This window comes from Galleria mellonella, unplaced genomic scaffold (genome assembly GCF_026898425.1).
Source record: "Galleria mellonella isolate WM207_F2 unplaced genomic scaffold, CSIRO_AGI_GalMel_v1 utg150, whole genome shotgun sequence".
NCBI classification, from domain to species: domain Eukaryota; kingdom Metazoa; phylum Arthropoda; class Insecta; order Lepidoptera; family Pyralidae; genus Galleria; species Galleria mellonella.
The window spans coordinates 937,184-956,906 of NW_026442002.1; the positions used below are offsets into that span (position 1 = coordinate 937,184).

The 19,723-nt window shown below is 38.6% G+C and overlaps 1 protein-coding gene across 2 annotated transcripts in view; it reads left to right on the top strand.

The window, feature by feature from the left end:
* The window catches only part of LOC113514457 (BCL2/adenovirus E1B 19 kDa protein-interacting protein 3), a 42,064-nt gene that overhangs the window by 10,105 nt on the left and 12,236 nt on the right, over positions 1 to 19,723 (top strand). The window contains exon 1 of one of the 2 annotated variants that reach the window (XM_052892261.1): positions 12,095 to 12,294. The exons of the other annotated variant lie outside the window; for it this stretch is intronic. Within the exon in view, the coding sequence (XP_052748221.1) occupies positions 12,252 to 12,294 (43 nt within the window). The 5' untranslated portion in view covers positions 12,095 to 12,251. Of the gene's footprint in view, positions 1 to 12,094; positions 12,295 to 19,723 lie in introns of those variants that run through there. 2 annotated transcript variants of the gene reach the window in all.

Genomic DNA, 19,723 nt, shown 5'->3' on the forward strand with positions numbered 1-19,723 from the left:
TATGATTGTTTTCAGGTGAGACCACGTGGTGGTCGATCTCCACGTGGTCGGCTGTTAAACCCCATCGCTAACAATCCCTTTCCCCCCATCTACTGCTGAGTTCGGAATTGTGTTTTTTTTTATTAGTGAACGAGAATGCAATGGTGACCCTGTCTGCGCTAACGGTGTACGCTGGCGGGGCACCAGTGAGGGATGACAGATGAGGATCGAAGCAGGTCAGTTAGCCCGTCGTGACGAATTCCACACACTGATTTCATGGGTATATTGATTACAATGGGATTGCTTATCTCCATTATTCTAAATGTCATTACAATGTATGTGAATTCTTTAATGATAAAATTTGACAAACCGAACATTTATTTATATTTAACATCATTGTGACATCGTTCTTTTATTCTTTGCCTAATAAATATTATTATTTATTTATTTATTTATTCTTTATTGTACACAGAAAAAAATTACAACATATAATATATATATATATATAAATAAATATATATAAAATAAAGATGTACAACAGGCGAGCTTAACTCTGTAAGAGTTCTCTTCCAGCAAACCCTGAGTGGAGAGCAGCATTGATTACCAGCGGGCAGTGTGCGTACAATAATAGGAGGAGACAGTATAGATGTTTCTATTAAAGAAATATGAAATATGTTGACATATATATGTGTTTAAATGTATTTGAAAATTGGAATTGGAAATAATCGTCATTATTGATATAAAATGGACTTGAGGTACAATGTGAACTATCTGTGTAACTACATATGTTTGTATGGCGTACAGGCTGAGCATGTCGAACGTTATTGTATTGTCAACATCTGCATGTATTTTATACGCATGCTTTACAAATAAATAAATCTTGAACCTTATTAGGTCGGGGGGAAAGGGATTGTTAGTAATGGGGTCAAATAGCCCCCATTACTAGCAATATATCCTGTCAGGTCGACCTGCACGTGGTTCCCCCTGGAAATCATCGTGAACAATTCTTGTTGAATTCGTCACGGTGGGCTAACTGGCCTGCTTCATCCTCACCTATCGTCCTTCACTGGTGCCCTGCCGGTGTATAGCAATAGCGCGGGTGGGGTTACCATTCCAATATCACCTATTAAAAAAAAATCTTATTAGGTCGTCCTCTTATACATTATTGAATTTGTCACGATGGACTCACTGACCTGCCTTCATCCTCACCTGTCGTCCCTCACTGGTGCCCCGCCGGTGTATACCGATAGCGCAGGCGCGGTAACCGTGTTCCGTCTTTCATAATACAAACAAGACGTCACAGTATTATTTTTATTTTTAAAGATTATGCTTTTTTTTTTCAATTTCCAATGAAGTCGAAACAACCAGAGGGTGACTTTGTAGAAAAGTCGATTACTTGGGTAGTTCTGTCCTATTCGTGTTTCAACCGTGAAGCAGTTGTGTTTGCATGGCTGTGTTTCGGTTTGAAGGGTGGGATATGGCGTGAATTTACAGGGTACAGAGGATTAACACCTGATTCCATAAGGTGGGCTGTCAGCTTGTTTGCCATTCTAAGTTGTATAACAAAAAAGAAAATAACTTTTTTTTATACCACTCTGAGGTGGCTATCAAACGTACAGCCCGTCTGATGGTAAATGGTAAACGGACTGAAGCGACAAACGCAATAAGTTCACAATATTCCCATTGTGTACGTGCATAGGAGACGTCACAGTGTATACTGTGACACCATTAGTGTTATGGATTACGGCGAATACGACATAAGCGGTATTGAATGCGCAACGTCATTCACACATCCAGCGATATCCTTGGTAATTAATGATGGACTCATTTTGGCCGATGACTGCTACGATCATCGATTTGCGTCATTCGTTTAGTTATTTCTACGTGTTCCCACAAGATCAAGCCAAATATTTTTTCTTTGTGTAAAAACACGTTGATCGTACTTTCTAGACGCATTTCTATGATGTATTTTTAACTGAGAGTGTTCGTGTAAATGTCGCTCGCGCGGGGTACCAATGTCCCACTCGTGATTCTGCAGCGAAGTTGTGCTTGCACGGCTATGTTTCGGTTTTTTTTTTGATGGGTGAAAATGGTATGGTAACTCCGCCTGCGCTAACGGGATACGCTGGCGGAGCAACAGTGAAGGGTGATAGATGAGAATGAAAACAGGCCAGTTAGCCCATCATTATAAATTCAACAGGAATTAACTATGATACTTTCCACGGGGAAACCACGAGGAGGTCGACCTGGTTGGGTATATTGCTAGCAATGGGATTTTTAGTCTCCATTACAAACAATCCCTTTCTCCCCGTACCACACTGGTATGGAACCTTCAGAAATGGAGGTCGTTAACACTGTATCGAGCTATCAAGGCGCTGACATGTAAATTTTGAATCCTAGAGATTGCACGACCCCGGATGGGTTCAACGACCTAGACGTCTACGTGTGTCGGTGACCCGCCCTCCCCTACAGGTAGGGGGTGGCAGGTTTGCTATTGATATATCTACTACATACTAACGTACCTATGTGGCCAAAGATTGGCAGTATTGATTCTGGTGCCTAGAACTTGCATAGAGAGGTTCATGTTTTCTTCTATATTTTTTTTTCGCGGATACAATTAAGCAAATTTGTTGCCAGTTATTTGCCATTTAGATAAATGGCAAACGAATCGTATCAATATTTTGTTTTGCATTATATTTACACTACGGCTGAGTACCTAAACTGTCTTTGCATTCGTATAAAGTTTAAATAAAACAAACAAATTGCCTATGGTATTCGAAATTTAAAAGCGTAAATCGCGGTCAACGCCCGACCGTCCCGCCGATCCGCCATTACATTTTCGTTTGACCTTCGCTGAGAGCAATCACTACTCGTCGCTATTATTAGCGGAGGGACTGATAAAAGACATGTGATGTTTTACATACGCACAAAAGGCACAATGCCTTCTGTATACGTATACTAAATGGCCTAGTGTTAGCGATGCGCCAATTTACTAAAAAGACTACTAATTTATTCGATTGGGCAACACATTCGAACTATTCGAACGATTTTTAAATTATTCGATTACTAATTCCATTCGCTATACGCTTCTACTAATCGCTAAAATCATTAATTAGTAGTTGTTTATGTATTTGGCTGAATGTAAATAGTTTTTATTATTTAAAAGACTTGTAAAAAAATGTAAATTGTTAATTAAATTAAATAAATTTGCATGCAATCACGTTGTTAGCTGAGCACGAATGAGTTCTTTCAATAATGTAACATCATTTATTTTGCCGTGTTTTAAGAAAATAAAGATTATTATTATAATGTACGAATCGTTACGAACGTAGCCGAGTCGACCCGATCACTGTAACGTCCTATTTTTGTTAATAGTCAAGATCGTTGTTTCTTTTTTTATCGTCATTTATTATTACCTATTGTTAAGACAATGGATATAGGAAAAAATATAATTATTAATGGTTTAAATCGAATAAGTATTTAGTAAAATTATTCGAATACAAAAATTACTAAATTACGAATTTAGCAGTCGAATTACAAGATTACTAATTATTCGAATAACAAAATCGTTCGGATTCGCGCAACGCTACCCAGTATTTTGCACATACATAATGTACACAGTGTACATAATTGTGGTAATGGGTATTCTTAATTTGGCGGGATTTTGAGATCATAGCGAAGACAGAGTAACTACTCTGTGCCACAGACGTTCGAATTATCTGTCAATTTTTAAAAGCAATAGACAATATTCAACGCTTCTAAAAAAGAGTTAACCTAACAGGTAGACCTCCCCGTGGTCCCCTTGGAAACTATCGTGCTAAATTCTAAGTGTATTCATCACGATAGGCTAACTGACCTGCCTTTTCATTCTCACCTATCATCCCTCACTGGTGTCTCGCCGGCGTGTACTGTTAGCGCAGGCGGGGTTACAATCCATTAAAAAAAATCCGTCCACGAGTATGACGCACGGCTCGTACTACAGCACGCAGCAAACTGTCTTTTAAACTACGTCATACTATTATAAACTTGATAAGGAATATGTTAAACATCAAAGTAGGTTATAATTAGTTGTTAGCAAACATTACATGCTGCGCAGTGTGATTGTGGAAAATTAAGAGAAAAAACTGCGCAGCCGGATGGCCGGTGGCGTTATGAATCAGGAAGTTCGGTTATGTCCTTTGTGTGCAGTATCAGCGGGTCTACCATGAAATGAAATTCCGAAATTTCGGAAATTAATTTCGTGTTTTTGTTTTATACCAAAATCGGACCAATAAATGGAGTTTAACATTTCGTTCGTCATACATCCTATCAAAAAAAGTCCAAAGGAACAATGTTTTAACATTTTTAATATTTCCAAACGGCATGTATTATGTAATTTTAACATCAAATTTGTGTTTCGTTTGGCTCCGAAATTTCGGAAAACATTTCATGGTAGGCCCTCAGGTTTGGTTGCATCAAGAGAAGATAAAAATCATTATATTTTATTTAGAGGTTTTCCCGAGAGACTACAGCATGGGGTTCTTCAAAAGGGGGTAAAGAGGTTTCTTCAGGGTCGGCAACGCGCGCGTAATACCTCTGGTATTGCAGGCGTTCATAGGCTACGGTAACCGCTTACCATCAGGTGGGCCGTATGCTTGTTTGCCACCTCAGTGGTATAAAAAAAAAAATATCTTTCCAATTTTGTTTAAATATTATTGATTAGAAGACTGTTATCATTGTGTTTCTTTTTTATTTGATATGTATGATATATATATATATATATATATATATATATATATATATATATATATATATATATATATATATATTATGTAGATACCAGAGGGAGACTTTGAACAAAAGTCGTTTGCTTCGCCACAATAACACCGGAATAACACCTGAGTCTTCAGAAATGGCAACGCATGGGGGGTATTAAAGGGCGAAACAGTATACTCTGTTATGTCCACGGTACTGCTCACGTCTATAGGCGACGGTTACTATTTTCCATCAGGTGGGCCGTCAGCTTGTTTGCCATTCTAAGTTGTATAAAAAAAAAACTAATATTTAATATTTTTTCTACTCTTTATTGGGTCAATATACAGGTATTGGAACATATATATATATATATATATATATATATATATATATATATATATATATATGTAAGTAAAGTAGGAAACCGCCAATAAACCGCAGCGTACAACCGCAAACGGGCTCGACTGTCCCACCACCTACGTAATACGTCTGGTCGCTTACACAATAGGTACAATAGAAACCTAGCAAGTGCATTAGTAAGATATGTTTTGTTGACATATTTTTTTTTAATGGGTGAAGATTGAATGGTAACCCCGTTTGCGCTATAGGTATACGCTGGCAGGGCACCAGTAAAAGGTAACAGGTGAGGATGTAGACAGATCAGTTGGCCCATAAAGATTAATTGTACAAGAATTAACCACAATGGTTTCCAGGAGGCACCGCGTGGAGGTCGACCTGATAAGGTATACTGCTAGCAATAGATTCATTAGACCCCTTTACTAACAATCCCTTTCCTCCATGTCCACGATACTATTCGTGTACTATAGATGATGGTTTCCACGTTACTTGCATAAAATACCAAAAACTCTTGCTTTTTTGGCAAACAGTTGGAATAAGTGGATCTTGCTATCTCTTGCCGTCTCTTTCCATTGAAAGAAGAAAGAAAGAAAAATGATTTATTTAGTAACACATAGACATTGCAAAAGCTAACAATAAAAACAAATTCTAGTCCCTAAAAAGGATTTTACTCAGCACGTGTCGGGAGTCCTTACCGCTCACCGACGCTGGCAAGTGGCTAACCAGCTAACGGCCCACCTGATGAAAAATGGTAACCATAGTATAGTATAGACATGAGCAGTACCATGGACATAACAGAGTATACTGTTTCGCACATGAGACCCCCCATGCGTTGCCATTCGTGGGGACTCAGGTGTTATTCCTCTGTACCCAGTAAATTCACGCCATATCCCACCCTTCAAACCGAAACACAGCCATGCAAACACAACTGCTTCACGGTAGAAACACGAATGGGACAGAGGTGCCGAAGCAAACAACTTTTGTACAAAGTCTCTCTGGTAGGTGTGTATGTATATATAAAACATATATGAGACACATGGAATATCGACAGATCGGTTAGTTACCAATGTCTGTGTCCATAGAAGAAAGTTACCATTACCACTGCCCATCATTTGTGCTGTCATTTGGCTGATCCTTCCATAAACAACTGGTCCATCTAGTTGGTATGATTTTGAAACAATAAATAATGATTGGAATCATTCGCACTTGGCAAGCGCAGTGATCACACCACCCACCCATCGTTGTGATGCGTAATGATGTTTTAGTATCGATGATGAAATGACATTATTCAGCTTTATTGCACCATGTAATAAACAATCACCATCACAATATCGGCTTTTAACTGTTCACCGCTGAACATAAGTCTCCCACTAGTTTTGCTAGTAGTTGCCACGTTTCGCAGGCTCTAAGAGGGAGACTTTGTACAGAGGAATAACACTTGAGTCCTCAGGAATGGTAACGCATGGGGGGTATCATGGGCGAAAAAGTATAGATAGATAGATACTCTTTATTGTTTCCTCCAAAAGATTACAATAGTAAACTTATTATAAATATAAATAATTACAAGAAATAATCACAATGAGAAAACAATGGGCGGCCTTATCGCTAAGAGCGATCTCTTCCAGGCAACCTTTGGATAGAGAGGAGTAATTGTAAACAATTTGGTGGAAGGCACGATGAAAAATTTTGTTAGTTCTAAACATACTCTGTTATGTCCACGGTACTGCTCATGTGTATAGGCGACGGTTACCACTTTCCATCAGGTGGGCCGTCAGCTTGTTTGCCATTCTAAGTTGTATAAAAAAATAGTGTCCACTGGTGATAAACGTTAGCCTTCCCTTTTGGAGAGGTTTTCCTAGTAGTAGCCACGTTTGGCAGGCGGGTTGGCAATCGCAGTCAGGCTTTGGAGACGTTTTAAGAGCGACGCTGCTGTCCATCCCTCGCTCTCTCTTAGTCGCCTTTTACGACACGCGAAAGGAAGGGGTGGCCTATTCGATGCCGGGACCACAGGATTAATAAAAGCAAATACGGTAAATTTTAATTAACATCGTCAGCATCTCAGCCATTATCACTCCACTGCTGGACATAGGCCTTTCCCATAGACTGCAGCGTATTCTTTTTTTTATACAACTTAGAATGGCAAACAAGATGATGGCCCACCTGATGGAAAGTGGTAACCGTCGCCTATAGACACGAGCAGTACCGTGGACATAACAGAGTATACTGTTTCGCCCATGATACCCCCCATGCGGTGCCATTCCTGAGGACTCGGGTGTTATTCCTCTGTACCCAGTAAATTCACGCCACCTTTCAAACTGAAACACAGTCATGCAAACACAACTGCTTCACGGTAGAAACACGAATGAGACAGAGGTACCCAAGCAATCGGCTTTTGTACAAAGTCTCCCTCTGGTCTATAGCACTGGCGAGGTTACCATTCATTTTCACATTTAAAAAAAAACTATTGAGAGTGAGTTTTCCAATTTTAAATATAAAGCAATGAAAAAAAAAAAACTGAACCTCGTACATGTGCTTGAAAATTGGAACTGAGCCATTCCTTGGAGACCTAGTATACGTCATTAGGTTAATATGTCAATGGACCTCGCCCTTGATCCGTTCTACACATGTCTCGGCTACATAGTATATTAATTGTTTTGATACATCGTTATACTGTGATGTTTTAGTGCAGTTGTTATCAGATTGTGCATCTGCACTTATAAATAGGAAAGGTTTGATTGTTTGTTTATGGTCACTGCATAGGATAAAACAAAGTCGCTGTCGCTGTCTGTCCGTCCCTATGTATGCTTAAATCTTTAAAACTACGCAACGGATTTTGAAACGGTTTCCTTTAATAGATAGAGTGATTTAAGAGAAATGTTTATATGTATAATACATGCATAATATTGTAGAGAAACGTTGATAATTTCAGAGGTTTTTTTTTTTATATACAACTTAGAATGGCAAACAAGTTGACGGCCCACCTGATGGTAAGTGACTACCGCCGCCCATGATCACCCGCAACACTAGAGGCATTGCAGGTGTGCTGCCGGCCTTTTAAAAAGGCTAAAATATGCTCTTTTCTTGAAGGTTATGCTCGTTTGCCCCCTGTGTTGTAAAAAAAAATATGGTGTACACATAGTTCAGCCGAAAGAAGAAGGCATTGTTCATAATGAAGATTAGCAATCCAATTGCTAGCAATATACCCCATTTTTTTTTTTGATGAGTGAAAATGGTATGGTAACCCCGCCTGCGCTAACGGGATACGCTGGCGGAGCACCAGTGAAGGGTGATAGATGAGAATGAAAGCAGGCCAGTTAGCCCATCATGATGAATTCATCAGGAATTAACCATGATAGTTTCCAGGGAGAACCGCGAGCAGGTCGACCTGGTTGTGTATATTGCTAGCAATGGGATTCTCAGTCTCCATTACTAACTATCCCTTTCTCCCCGCAATATACCCTATTAGGTCGACTTTCAAACTGAGCACTATAAATGACTATTAATATTTAACGAATCATGTCAGCCTTTAACTGTCCACTGCTGGACATGAGCCTTCCGCATAAGGGGAGTTTTGCCAGTAGTTGGCAGGCGGGTTGGCAACCGCAGTTAGGCTTTTACAGATGTTTTAAGAGGGACGCTGCTGCCCATCCCTCCACCATATGCTCCCTTAGTCGTCTCTAAGGCTGTTCTATTCTATGCCGGGATTACCACGGCAATTTAACGAATAAATAAATTGAATTACAACATGGCGCAGACTTTGTACAAAAGCCGATTGCTTGGGTACCTCTGTCCCATTCGTGTTTCTACCGTGAAGCAGTTGTGTTTGCATGGCTGTGTTTCGGTTTGATGGGTGGGATATGGCAGTGAGTTTACAGGGTACAGAGGAATAACATCTGAATCCTCAGGAATGGCAACGCATGGGGGGTATCATTGGCGAAACAGTATACTCTGTTATGTCCACGGTACTGCTCATGTGTATAGGCGACGGTTACCACTTTCCATCAGGTGGGCCGTCAGCTATGTGTTTGCTATTCTAAGTTGTATAAAAAAAATGTGTTAAGTATTTTTTTTTTTTAATAAAATATAATGTTCAGTTAACGGCTGATATGGTGATGAACACAGACATGACGAATTAATTATAATTTTTATATAAATAAATATTACAAACGCTTAAAAATAAATAGAAGCTTCCTTGTTTCAACGTCACCAAGGCCTTCCTTAGCGTTATTTATATTTATATATACAAAACGTTGCCCCGTCCGTCCGTACTGTCCCGCCTGTACACAAACATGACCTCAATAGTAAGGTGAAGGTCGGCAGCCGGCAGCCGGCAGTCGGCAGTCGACACCTACGTGATTCACGTAACGTATGTTGTACCTACCAAGCGGATAATGATGCCATTCAGAGGCCCAAACGGAGCGTGGCTTTCGTTTAGTTAGAAGAATGACTCGTCAAAATCGGTTCACAGTTTGCGGGAGACACGCGCAACTTACGCGCAAAATACATATTGATCCGCAGAAATATGGCGGCTTCAATCATGTAAAAATGTAGATTGTCAACAAATACAGAAAAAATATTTGAACGTGGAATGCTCTCTCTACAAATAGATGCATTAGATTGAAAACATTTGAATTAAGAACGTGAATCGTATAAATAAATTAATGAAAAAAAAAAAAAATGAAAATAAGTAACCCTATCTCTATAATACATTATATTTAAACATTTGAATTTAGAATATATGGTTCATATTATAAATAAATTGATGAAAAAAAAATGGAAAAACGAAACCTATCTTTACAAATACATTGGACTGAAAAATAACAGAATATTTGAATTTAGAACGTGGAATTTTATCTCTACAAATACATTAGATTTAAACATTTGAATTTAGAATATAAACTATATAAGTAAATAGAGAAATAAAGGAAAAAGGAATCATATCTTTACAAATACATTAGATTGAAAATATCCTAATTTAGAACGCGGAATCGCGTCTCTATAAATCGTCATAGTCGTAGAATACTGACGGATCTGACGAATGTTACATATAAAGACCGGTCAGTATTCTACGACTATGACGAAATGAGATTAAATGTAATCTGACGTAAATATAATGTGATATGTTTCACAAAAGAAATGAAAGAACATTTTCGTAAGCAAGCTTCACCATTTTACCGAATATCAACAGCCTTCATTAAATTCATTGCCACAAGGAAACAGTAAGGACATGTGATAAAACTCAGACAATCTTATCTTTGACACCAATACGAATAGACAATGCCATACAATGTAGTATGTTTTTTTGTAATGGATGATAATGGAACGGTAACCCCGTTTGTGCTATCGGTATACGCCGGCGGGGCAACAGTAAGTGATGATAGGTGAAGATGAAGCAGGTCAGTTAGCCCATCGTGACGAATTCAACAAGAATTGTTCACGATGGTTTCCAGAGGGAACCACGTGGAGGTCGACCTAATAGGCCATATTGCTAGCAATGGGGCTGTCAAACTCCATTGCTAACAATCCCTTTCCCCTTGTGGAAGCAGGGTTACGACTCCATTGTCATCGGGGGAGAAGGGATTGTTAGTAATGGGCATCAGCGACTCCATTGCTGGCAATAAACCCTATCAGGTCTAACCACGCGGTTCCCTCTGGAAACCATCGTGATTGGTTTATTGCTGAATTTATCACGATGGACCAACTGACCTGCCTCATCCGCATCTATCAGCCCTCATTGGTTATCATTCAATAAAAAAAATACTCTATTGTCATAAAAAAATCAGATTACAGCTAACAAATGAAGTAGAATGTCAGATTGTCTGTTTTTCAAACTCCTTCCGCTATATCTATTAACATATTATTTTTGCACTATATATTTTATGCTTTATTAAACAACTCAACATATCTTATTCCTTTCGGCTTCTCAAGGTTGACTGGAAGAGCTCCCTTTAAGGGATAAATCCTCTCGCGAGCCGTGATCCGGCGCGAAGGGCGAAATATGGCGGTGACATTTGCGTACTGCGATTCGTGATTTTCACGACACGAGGGGTGGCGGCGCTGTGTGCGGTGCCGCCGTTGTTGTGAACGGTCATGGCTTGTATGTATGGTCGCTTATCATCGCTGGCCGGATCCTAGATAACTACACCGATTGATAAGAATTGATGTAAAAAAAAAAAACTATAACGCCATATGTTTATTTAAATTTTGCTAATGGTCATAAAATCTTTCGCATGTATTGATAACAAAGTAAAAAAAAAAACAACTGAAACATACTTTAAGATAACGTATTATGTCTTTGCTCTGTTGAGGCAAAAAAAAATAGTCAATATTTTTTTTTTATTAAAGTTCATTAGGTCTCGAGATTACGCAGTCGGCGCCAATAATAGAGCGACTAGTCAATTATAAATTGTGAATTAACAATAAATTTTACGACGTTAACTGTGATACCACTATCTGTCCCACTTGTCAAGCATATACCTCTACATAAGATGCCATATGTATTCATCACAAACTCATCTGTCCGTCCGTCCATCTGCATATTCGATTTGTCTAATATCCTGCACAGGCGGGAGCACTGTCCTTGTGTTTGTTTTTAATCACTGTGTTACCAATGTGCCATCAGTATATTAAATGTCCTACTCGTGAGTGTTAAATTAGGATGTAATCTATCCATGTACCAAATTTCATTAAAATCGGTCCAGTAATAAACATCCATGGATTCATCCATCGTTACGAGCTTTCGCATTTATTATATTACTTAGGGATGTTTACTATCATACGAGAGTTTGTTGGAAATTCTAACTACGCAACGTTCTTTATATGAATACTTATTATTATATTGATACCTAATTTTTTATGCGTCTCCGCATTTATCTCTGCTTTTTCCACAAATCATAGTTCCACGCACGCCGTCTACGTATCTAATTCCACGATAGGCGAACGTGTCTCGATACACGGGCGTCGCGCTGCGCCCACGCAACCAACCTGCTTTGTTTACACGCATTCTAATTTTGTAGTCAGTCTTGGTTGAGCGCTCGACGCGTACGGACGCGTACGGGCGGGTCGCTCGTAACAAAGTCACGTTTATAAATACAATTCGTCATTGCAATATACTTTCTACGCAGTTGTGTTTGCGAATTTGAAAATTTTTACAAGTGACTGTGATTTATTTATTTGTGATAATGGCCGCCGATAAAATTACTTCAGTGTCGGTGGATGAACTTGGTAAAAATTTTTTTTAATAGTGTTTGGGAATTAATTTTGGCAGTATGTAAGGAATTGAAACGTGTTCAAAACGTTTTGTACAGTTTTAATAAAGGGGAACGGACGGGGTTCGATGAACTAATTAATGTAAAGATGTCAGAGTCAATGTAACTGCTCTCGTATGTGTGGGAGTTTTTTTATTGGAGTACCATAATGGTGCGATATGGGTAACGTACTAAGTTGTGACTAGGGTTTTTTTGATGGGTAATTGTGGTATGGTAACCTCGCCTGCGCTTACGGGATACGCTGGCGGAGCACCAGTGAAGGGTGATAGATGAGAATGAAAACAGGCCAGTTAGCCCACTATGATTAATTCATCAGGAATTAACCATGATAGTTTCCAGGGGGAACCGCGAGGAGGTGGACCTGGTTGGGTATATTGCTATCAATGGGATTCTCAGTCTCCATTACTAACAATCCCTTTCCCCCCTGTGACTAGGGTTGCCACTATCAACTATGACACCAACTGATAACTTTTCATTTTATCTAGTACATACTATATACTAGCTTTTCAGAGATGTTTTAAGAAGGACGCCGTTGCCTATCTCTTTACCATAACGTTCCCTTAGTCGCCTCTTACGAGGAAAAGATAGGGTGGTCCATTCTACGCCGGGACCACACGGAAAATATGGAAAGTGGTCTGTACAATTCATCACCATCCTCTCCCCACCCTTATCCCAATTATTATTTGCAGTCGGCGTAATATGTTTTTTATCCATGTTACAAAAAGATTTGGCTTATAGTTTTACAACCGGCCACCTGGCTGACGTCAACCCTCTTTGGGAATGTCACAACCCTCAGTGGGCTGTACGAATGATTTTAAATAATCAATAATCATTTCGCCTTATATAGAGACATGTGGACATGGAGGAGAATGGAAAGTATAAGCTGGACAGAAAAACTAATGAATGAGTAAGTCCTGAAAAGAGTGAACGAGAAAAGAACATTAAAATAATAGAGAATAGAAGAGGCAAAATGCTGGGCCACCTTATACAGACTTGACGATTTTTTTAAAGCATAGTAGAGGGCAAAATAGGAAGAGGAAGACCGAGGAATGACTACATGGGACAGATAAAGGAAACACTAGCCGTCATGTCGTATAGGGAGATAAAGGATATGGCCTGGGATAGAGCTGGCTGGAGGAAGATGCATGAATTAGTTGCACCGACAAGAGGAAACTCTTAAATGAAAAAAAAGAAGACATGTATTTTTTTCTCCCTAAACGTAATAGTAATTTTTAATGAATTCCATTTCTGATAATTAATTCATTTTTTTTTTATACAACTTAGAATGGCAAACAAGCTGACGGCCCACCTGATAAAAAGTAATAACCGTCGCCTATAGATATGAGTAGTACCGTGAACATAACAGAGTATACAGTTTCGCCCATGATACCCCCCATGCGTCGCCATTCCTGTGGACTCAGGTGTTATTCCTCTGTATCTAGTAAATTCACGCCATATCCCACCCTTCAAACCGAAACACAGCCATGCAAACACAGCTGCTTCACGGTTAAAACACGAATGGGACAGAGGTACCTAAGCAATCGACTTTTGTACAAAGTCTCCCTCTGGTTAATGACTGAATTCTAACATAAGTCAAGTAGTCATTATAAACACATTAGTGTTAACTGCTTTTTAAACGATGGTTAAATTTGATAGTAACTATTTATTAATATGCTATGCTTTTTATATATTTATAGGATCACCACCATAAGATACAGCGAAACATTTCAATACAATACACTGGTGGATTAGATCTAACTGTTCTTACATTTATAGGCGACCACAGCGTGCCTTGTGTTTGGTAAACATTAAAATAGAATTAAATTATTAAATGTCATTATATGAGTAAAGATATTAACAATATGAATAATAATATAATATAAATAATGGGAATTGTAATTAAATTATTATAAATTATAAATAAATATAATGCAATGGGGAGGTACGTCAACATTTTATGCTATGTCTACATGTCTGCTAAAATCTCTTCCTATATTAAGATACATAGTTTATTTCAAAGCGGTCATGGTAGGATTAGGTATATATGAAATGTCGGTACGGTTTTTTTTGATGGGTGAAAATGGCATGGTAACCCCGCCTGCGCTAACGGGATACGCTGGCGGAGCACCAGTGAAGGGTGATAGATGAGAATGAAAACAGGCCAGTTGGCCCATCATGATGAATTCATCAGGAATTAACCATGATAGTTTTCAGGAGGAAGCGCGAGGAGGTCGACCTGGTTTGGGTATATTGCTAGCAATGGGATTCTTCTCAGTGTCCATTACTAACAATCCCTTTTCCCCCCATGTCGGTAGGTTTAGTGTTAAATTTACGTTCAGTACAATTTATTTTACGATATATTTTAACATGCAATGATATATATTAAAATATGGTCCCGGCATAGTATAGGCAATCCCTTCCTTTCCCGTAAGAGACGACTAAGAGAGGGCAAGAGATGGGCAGCAACGTCCCTCTTAAAACTTTACCAAAGCGTAACTGCGGTTGGCAATTCGACTGCAAAGCGTGGCAATTACTGGCAACCCCCCCCCCCCCCCCCCCATCCGGAGGAAGTTTGTCACGGTGGGCTAACTGACTTGCCTCTCCTCACCTGTCATTCTTCACTGGTGCCCCGCCAGCGTATACCGATAGCGCGGTGGGGTTACTATTTTATTATCACCTATATACCGATAGCGCAGGCGGGGTTACCTTTCCATCTTTGCCTATAAAAGAAAATGACTGCCAATCCGCCTGCCAAGCGTGGCAACTACAAGCAAAACGCCCCAATAGGGAAGACTTATGTTCAGCAGTGGACAAACAAAGGCTGGTATGATGAATCAAATTGGAACACCTTATCACATACTGACGTGCATTGATAAATTTATGTATATTTACACTATTTAGATATATGTATATCATTATATGTAAATACATAACAATACAAACTCGTAAATACCTAAATATGTATTGTTTTTTTTTTTAAATATTATGATAAAAACATATACACTCCTCGCAAAAATTAAGGGAACATAAAAATTTTTGAAATTTTTGGGTGATTTTCAACAGGCTGTATTTCAGTGAAAAATAATCGTACAGGAAATTTAAAAAAAGGGTTTTGAAGCTTGAAAACTCTAGTTTTCAGATTTTTTGGTGAAAAAATTTTTTGAACTCCGGTTTCCATGCAATTCTTAAACAAAGCTGAAAATATTTTTTTTCTAAATTTTCTAGTTTTCGTTTTTCACTCTATGGGCATGGAAAATTTTTTTCGAGCTACTCCATTGTATAGGTCTCTTAGCGTGTTTATTCAGCTTCAAAAATCGCTTTGGATGGCTCAATTACGACCATTTGTCTCCGAGATATCGAACTTTGAATGCAAAAGCATCCTTTTCCATTCAACTGCTAATATCTCTGGAACTACTGGTCGCACAGCAAGCGGGCGCCGAGTTTCTTTATCTTATATATATATATATCGCTGCGTGGTTTTCGAATACCAAAATTGACAAAAAGTATCCAAAATTCTTCAACTACATTTACTTTTTTCAAACATTTCTCCACGATTTTGCGCGTTGAAAGCATTTTTACTCAATATTGTAAAACGTTGGCCAATTTTCCCAAAGAGGGTTGACGTCAGCCAGGTGGCCGGTTGTAAAACTATAAGCCAAATCTTTTTGTAATATGGATAAAAAACATATTACGCCGACCCCAAATAATAATTGGGATAAGGGTAGGAAGATGAAGATGATGATTGTAAAACGTTGGCCGTGTCGTCCCGGCCACTCTTTCCTTTCCCGTATGTGTCGTAAGAGACGACTAAGGGACGGCGAGGGATGGGCAGCAGCGTCCCTTTTAAAACATCTCCAAAGCTTAACTGCGATTGCCGATTCGCCTGCCAAGCGTGGCAGCTACTGGCAAAACCCTCCCAAGGGGGTGGCTTATGTTCAGCAGTGGACAGTTAAAGGCTGATGAAGATGATTGACTTAATAAAGCAACGCTGCGGACAAAAGACCTACATTTATTTGTCATATGAAACAATGTTGGCAATGCAGTTGCAGAAAACAGGAAGTCATTGCTCCCTTGAGTCACAGTGCCCCTGGAGTTATATTTAAAAGACAATGTCCAAGATGGCACAGCTACAGATAGATAGATAGATAGATACTCTTTATTGTTTCCTCCAAAAGATTACAATAGTAAACTTATTATAGATACAAACAATTACAAGAAATAATCACAATGAGAAAACAATGGGCGACCTTATCGCTGAGAGCGATCTCTTTTAGGCAACTTTTGGATGGAGAGGAGTAATTATAAACAGTTTGATCCGAGGCACAATGAAATTCTATTATTTCTTAATATAGAGATATGATACATTTATATATACACAATTTTTTTTGATGGGTGAAAATGGTATGGTAACCCCGCCTGCGCTAACGGTATACACTGGCGGAGCACCAGTGAAGTGTGATAGATGAGAATGAAAACAGACCAGTGAGCACATCATGATGAATTCAACAGGAATTAACCATGATAGTTTCCAGAGAGAACTGCGAGCAGGTCGACCTGGTTGGGTATATTGCTAGCAATTGGATTCTCAGTCTCCATTACTAACAATCCCTTTCCCCCAACAATATACACTATATTGAAGCTGATTGCATCATCTTGCTTTTTATAACAGTCCGATTTCTCTCGGAATACCGTTGAAGAGTCCTTCGACAGTCGTATATATGTTCATCAGGTCCATCATGGGACGAAATTCCAAAATCTCGAACTCAATTCCGTGTTTTTGTTCATACCTGAGGGGGACTTTGCACAAAAGTCGATTGCTTGGGTACCTCTGTTCCATTCGTGTTTCAACCGTGAAGCAGTTGTGTTTGCATGGCTGTGTTTCGGTTTGAAGGGTGGGATATGGCGTCAATTTACTGGGTACAGAGGAATAACATCTGAATCCTCAGGAATGGCAACGCATGGGGGGTGTCATGGGCGAAACAGTATACTCTGTTATGTCCATGGTACTGCTCATGTGTATAGGCGACGGTTACCACTTTCCATCAGGTGGGCCGTCAGCTTGTTTGCCATTCTAAGCTGTATAAAAAAAAATACCAAAATCAGCCACGTAAGTGGAGCTTAACATTTCTTTCGTCATAAATCCTACTTTAAAAGCCAAAAGGAGCGATGTTTTAACATTTTTAAATGGTATTTATCATATATTTTTAAAATCTAAATTGTGTTTTGTTTGACCCCGAAATTTCGTAAAGCATTTCATTGGTAGGCCCTTATATTTTATTTTTTTAATTATTAAATACAAGAAATTTACAATGTGAGTACACTGGAGCCCGCACTAGGCGATCCTGTATCGCGGGATTCCATATCGGAGATTACCAAGACGCGGTGATTTACAAATATAGATAAGTGAGCCAGTTTTATGGAAACAACAGATTAGAATGACATCCTTTATTAATATAAAAGTGCTTGGTGAAGACATGGGCATAAAACAGAAAATTATATCGTTACTTGCAACAATATTACATACCTCTCTCTCTAATTTGCTTTGACGTTTACTATGTGTGATTTACCTTGATCTATTTAGTATATTAATGTATTATTATTTATAAAGAATAGAAGAGGCAAAATGCTGGGCCACCTTATACGACATGACGATTTTTTTAAGAGCATAGTAGAAGGAAAGATAGAGGGCAGAAGAGGAAGAGGAAGACCGAGGAATGACTACATGGGACAGATAAAGGAAGCACTAGCCGTCATGTCGTATAGGGAGATAAAGGATATAGCCTGGGATAGAGCTGGCTGGAGGAAGATGCATGAATTAGTTGCCTCTTCTATTCTCTATTCAATTAATGTTCTTTTCTCGTTCACTCTTTTAATAAATATTTTATAATATTAATTCTGTGGCATCGTTATCAAGATTTTTAATAATTTAAACACACAATCGAGACTTAACGTGACGTAAAAGCCTTTACAGGTAAATAGTACCTGCATATCTGTTTCTTTATTGCCCACGTTTCAAGCCTCAGATGTCCATATAGTTGTAACAGCAATGAATGGCCGAGAAATCGTGCCAACTAGACCAATTTTAAACTATTCATTACATGCAACATTGTTGCAGTGTATTGCTCTTAATCGTGGATTACTTCTAATTACTTCTATTAATATTTGTATTAGGGGGGAAAGGGATTGTTAGTAATAGAGACTAAAAATCCCATTGCTAGCAATATACCTAACCAGGTCGACCTCCACGCGGTTCTCCCTGGAAACTATCATGGTTAGTTCCTGATGAATTCATCATGATGTGCTAACCGGCCTGTTTTCATTCTCATCTATCACCCTTCACTGGTGCTCCGCCAGCGTATCCCGTTAGCGCAGGCGGGGTTACCATACCATTTTCAGCCAACAAAAAAAAAACTTGTACTTCCCTAATCGTCATTTTAATTAATGATTAATAACCTTGCTTGTTTATCACTTCCGGTACAGTCAAAAATACTTGTTTTACCATGTTCTTCCAAATTGCTTAATTATACAATATTATTTTGTTTACTTATTTATGTGTATAGTTTTGTACAATCACTTTAAATATAGATTAATTAGGTTATAACAAAAATGTACACACGCGGACTTGTTCGTCGAAGGGATCTCTTCCAGTCAACTTTGAGAATCAGAAGGGAGAAAGTATCTTCAGGGTTTGCATATAAAGCATAACATGTATGGTGCAAAAATAATACTATAAATATATAAAAACATAGAATAACTATTATACATATAAGTTGAACTCAACTTTTTTTATGCTACTTAGAATGGCAAATAAGTTGACGGCCCACTTGATGGAAAGTGGTAACCGTCGCATATAGACATGAGCAGTACCACGGACATAACAAAATATACTGCTACGCTCATGATACCCCCCATGCGTTGCCATTCCTGAGGACTCAGGTGTTATTCCACTGTACCCAGTAAATTCACGCCATATGCTCTGCTGATGGTAAAAGTAAACAAACGTCCACCTTGACTCACATATGTTTTGGGATCGGCGTAACGCTTCTCTCTTCCATTCATGTCTGCGGCCATTTTTAATATTTTATACATTTATTTATTTAACTCTTTATTGCATCAGAATCGAAAAATATATACAATGACTGTTAAACAGTTTAAGTGAAACACACTAACGTGAAAATTATTAATTGATTTTTCTAATTAAATTTATATTTTTTAAACACTGTTTGCAATGAACATGTGCAAAAAGCCGACAAATTTTTTTTTCATTTTTTAAAGATAATGAGATTTTTGGTACGAAAATGTGATTCTTCATTTTTTTCAAAAATTTGATCGAGTAAAACAAAGAAACGGCTGAATGGATTAAATTGAAACTTTGTGGGGTTTTT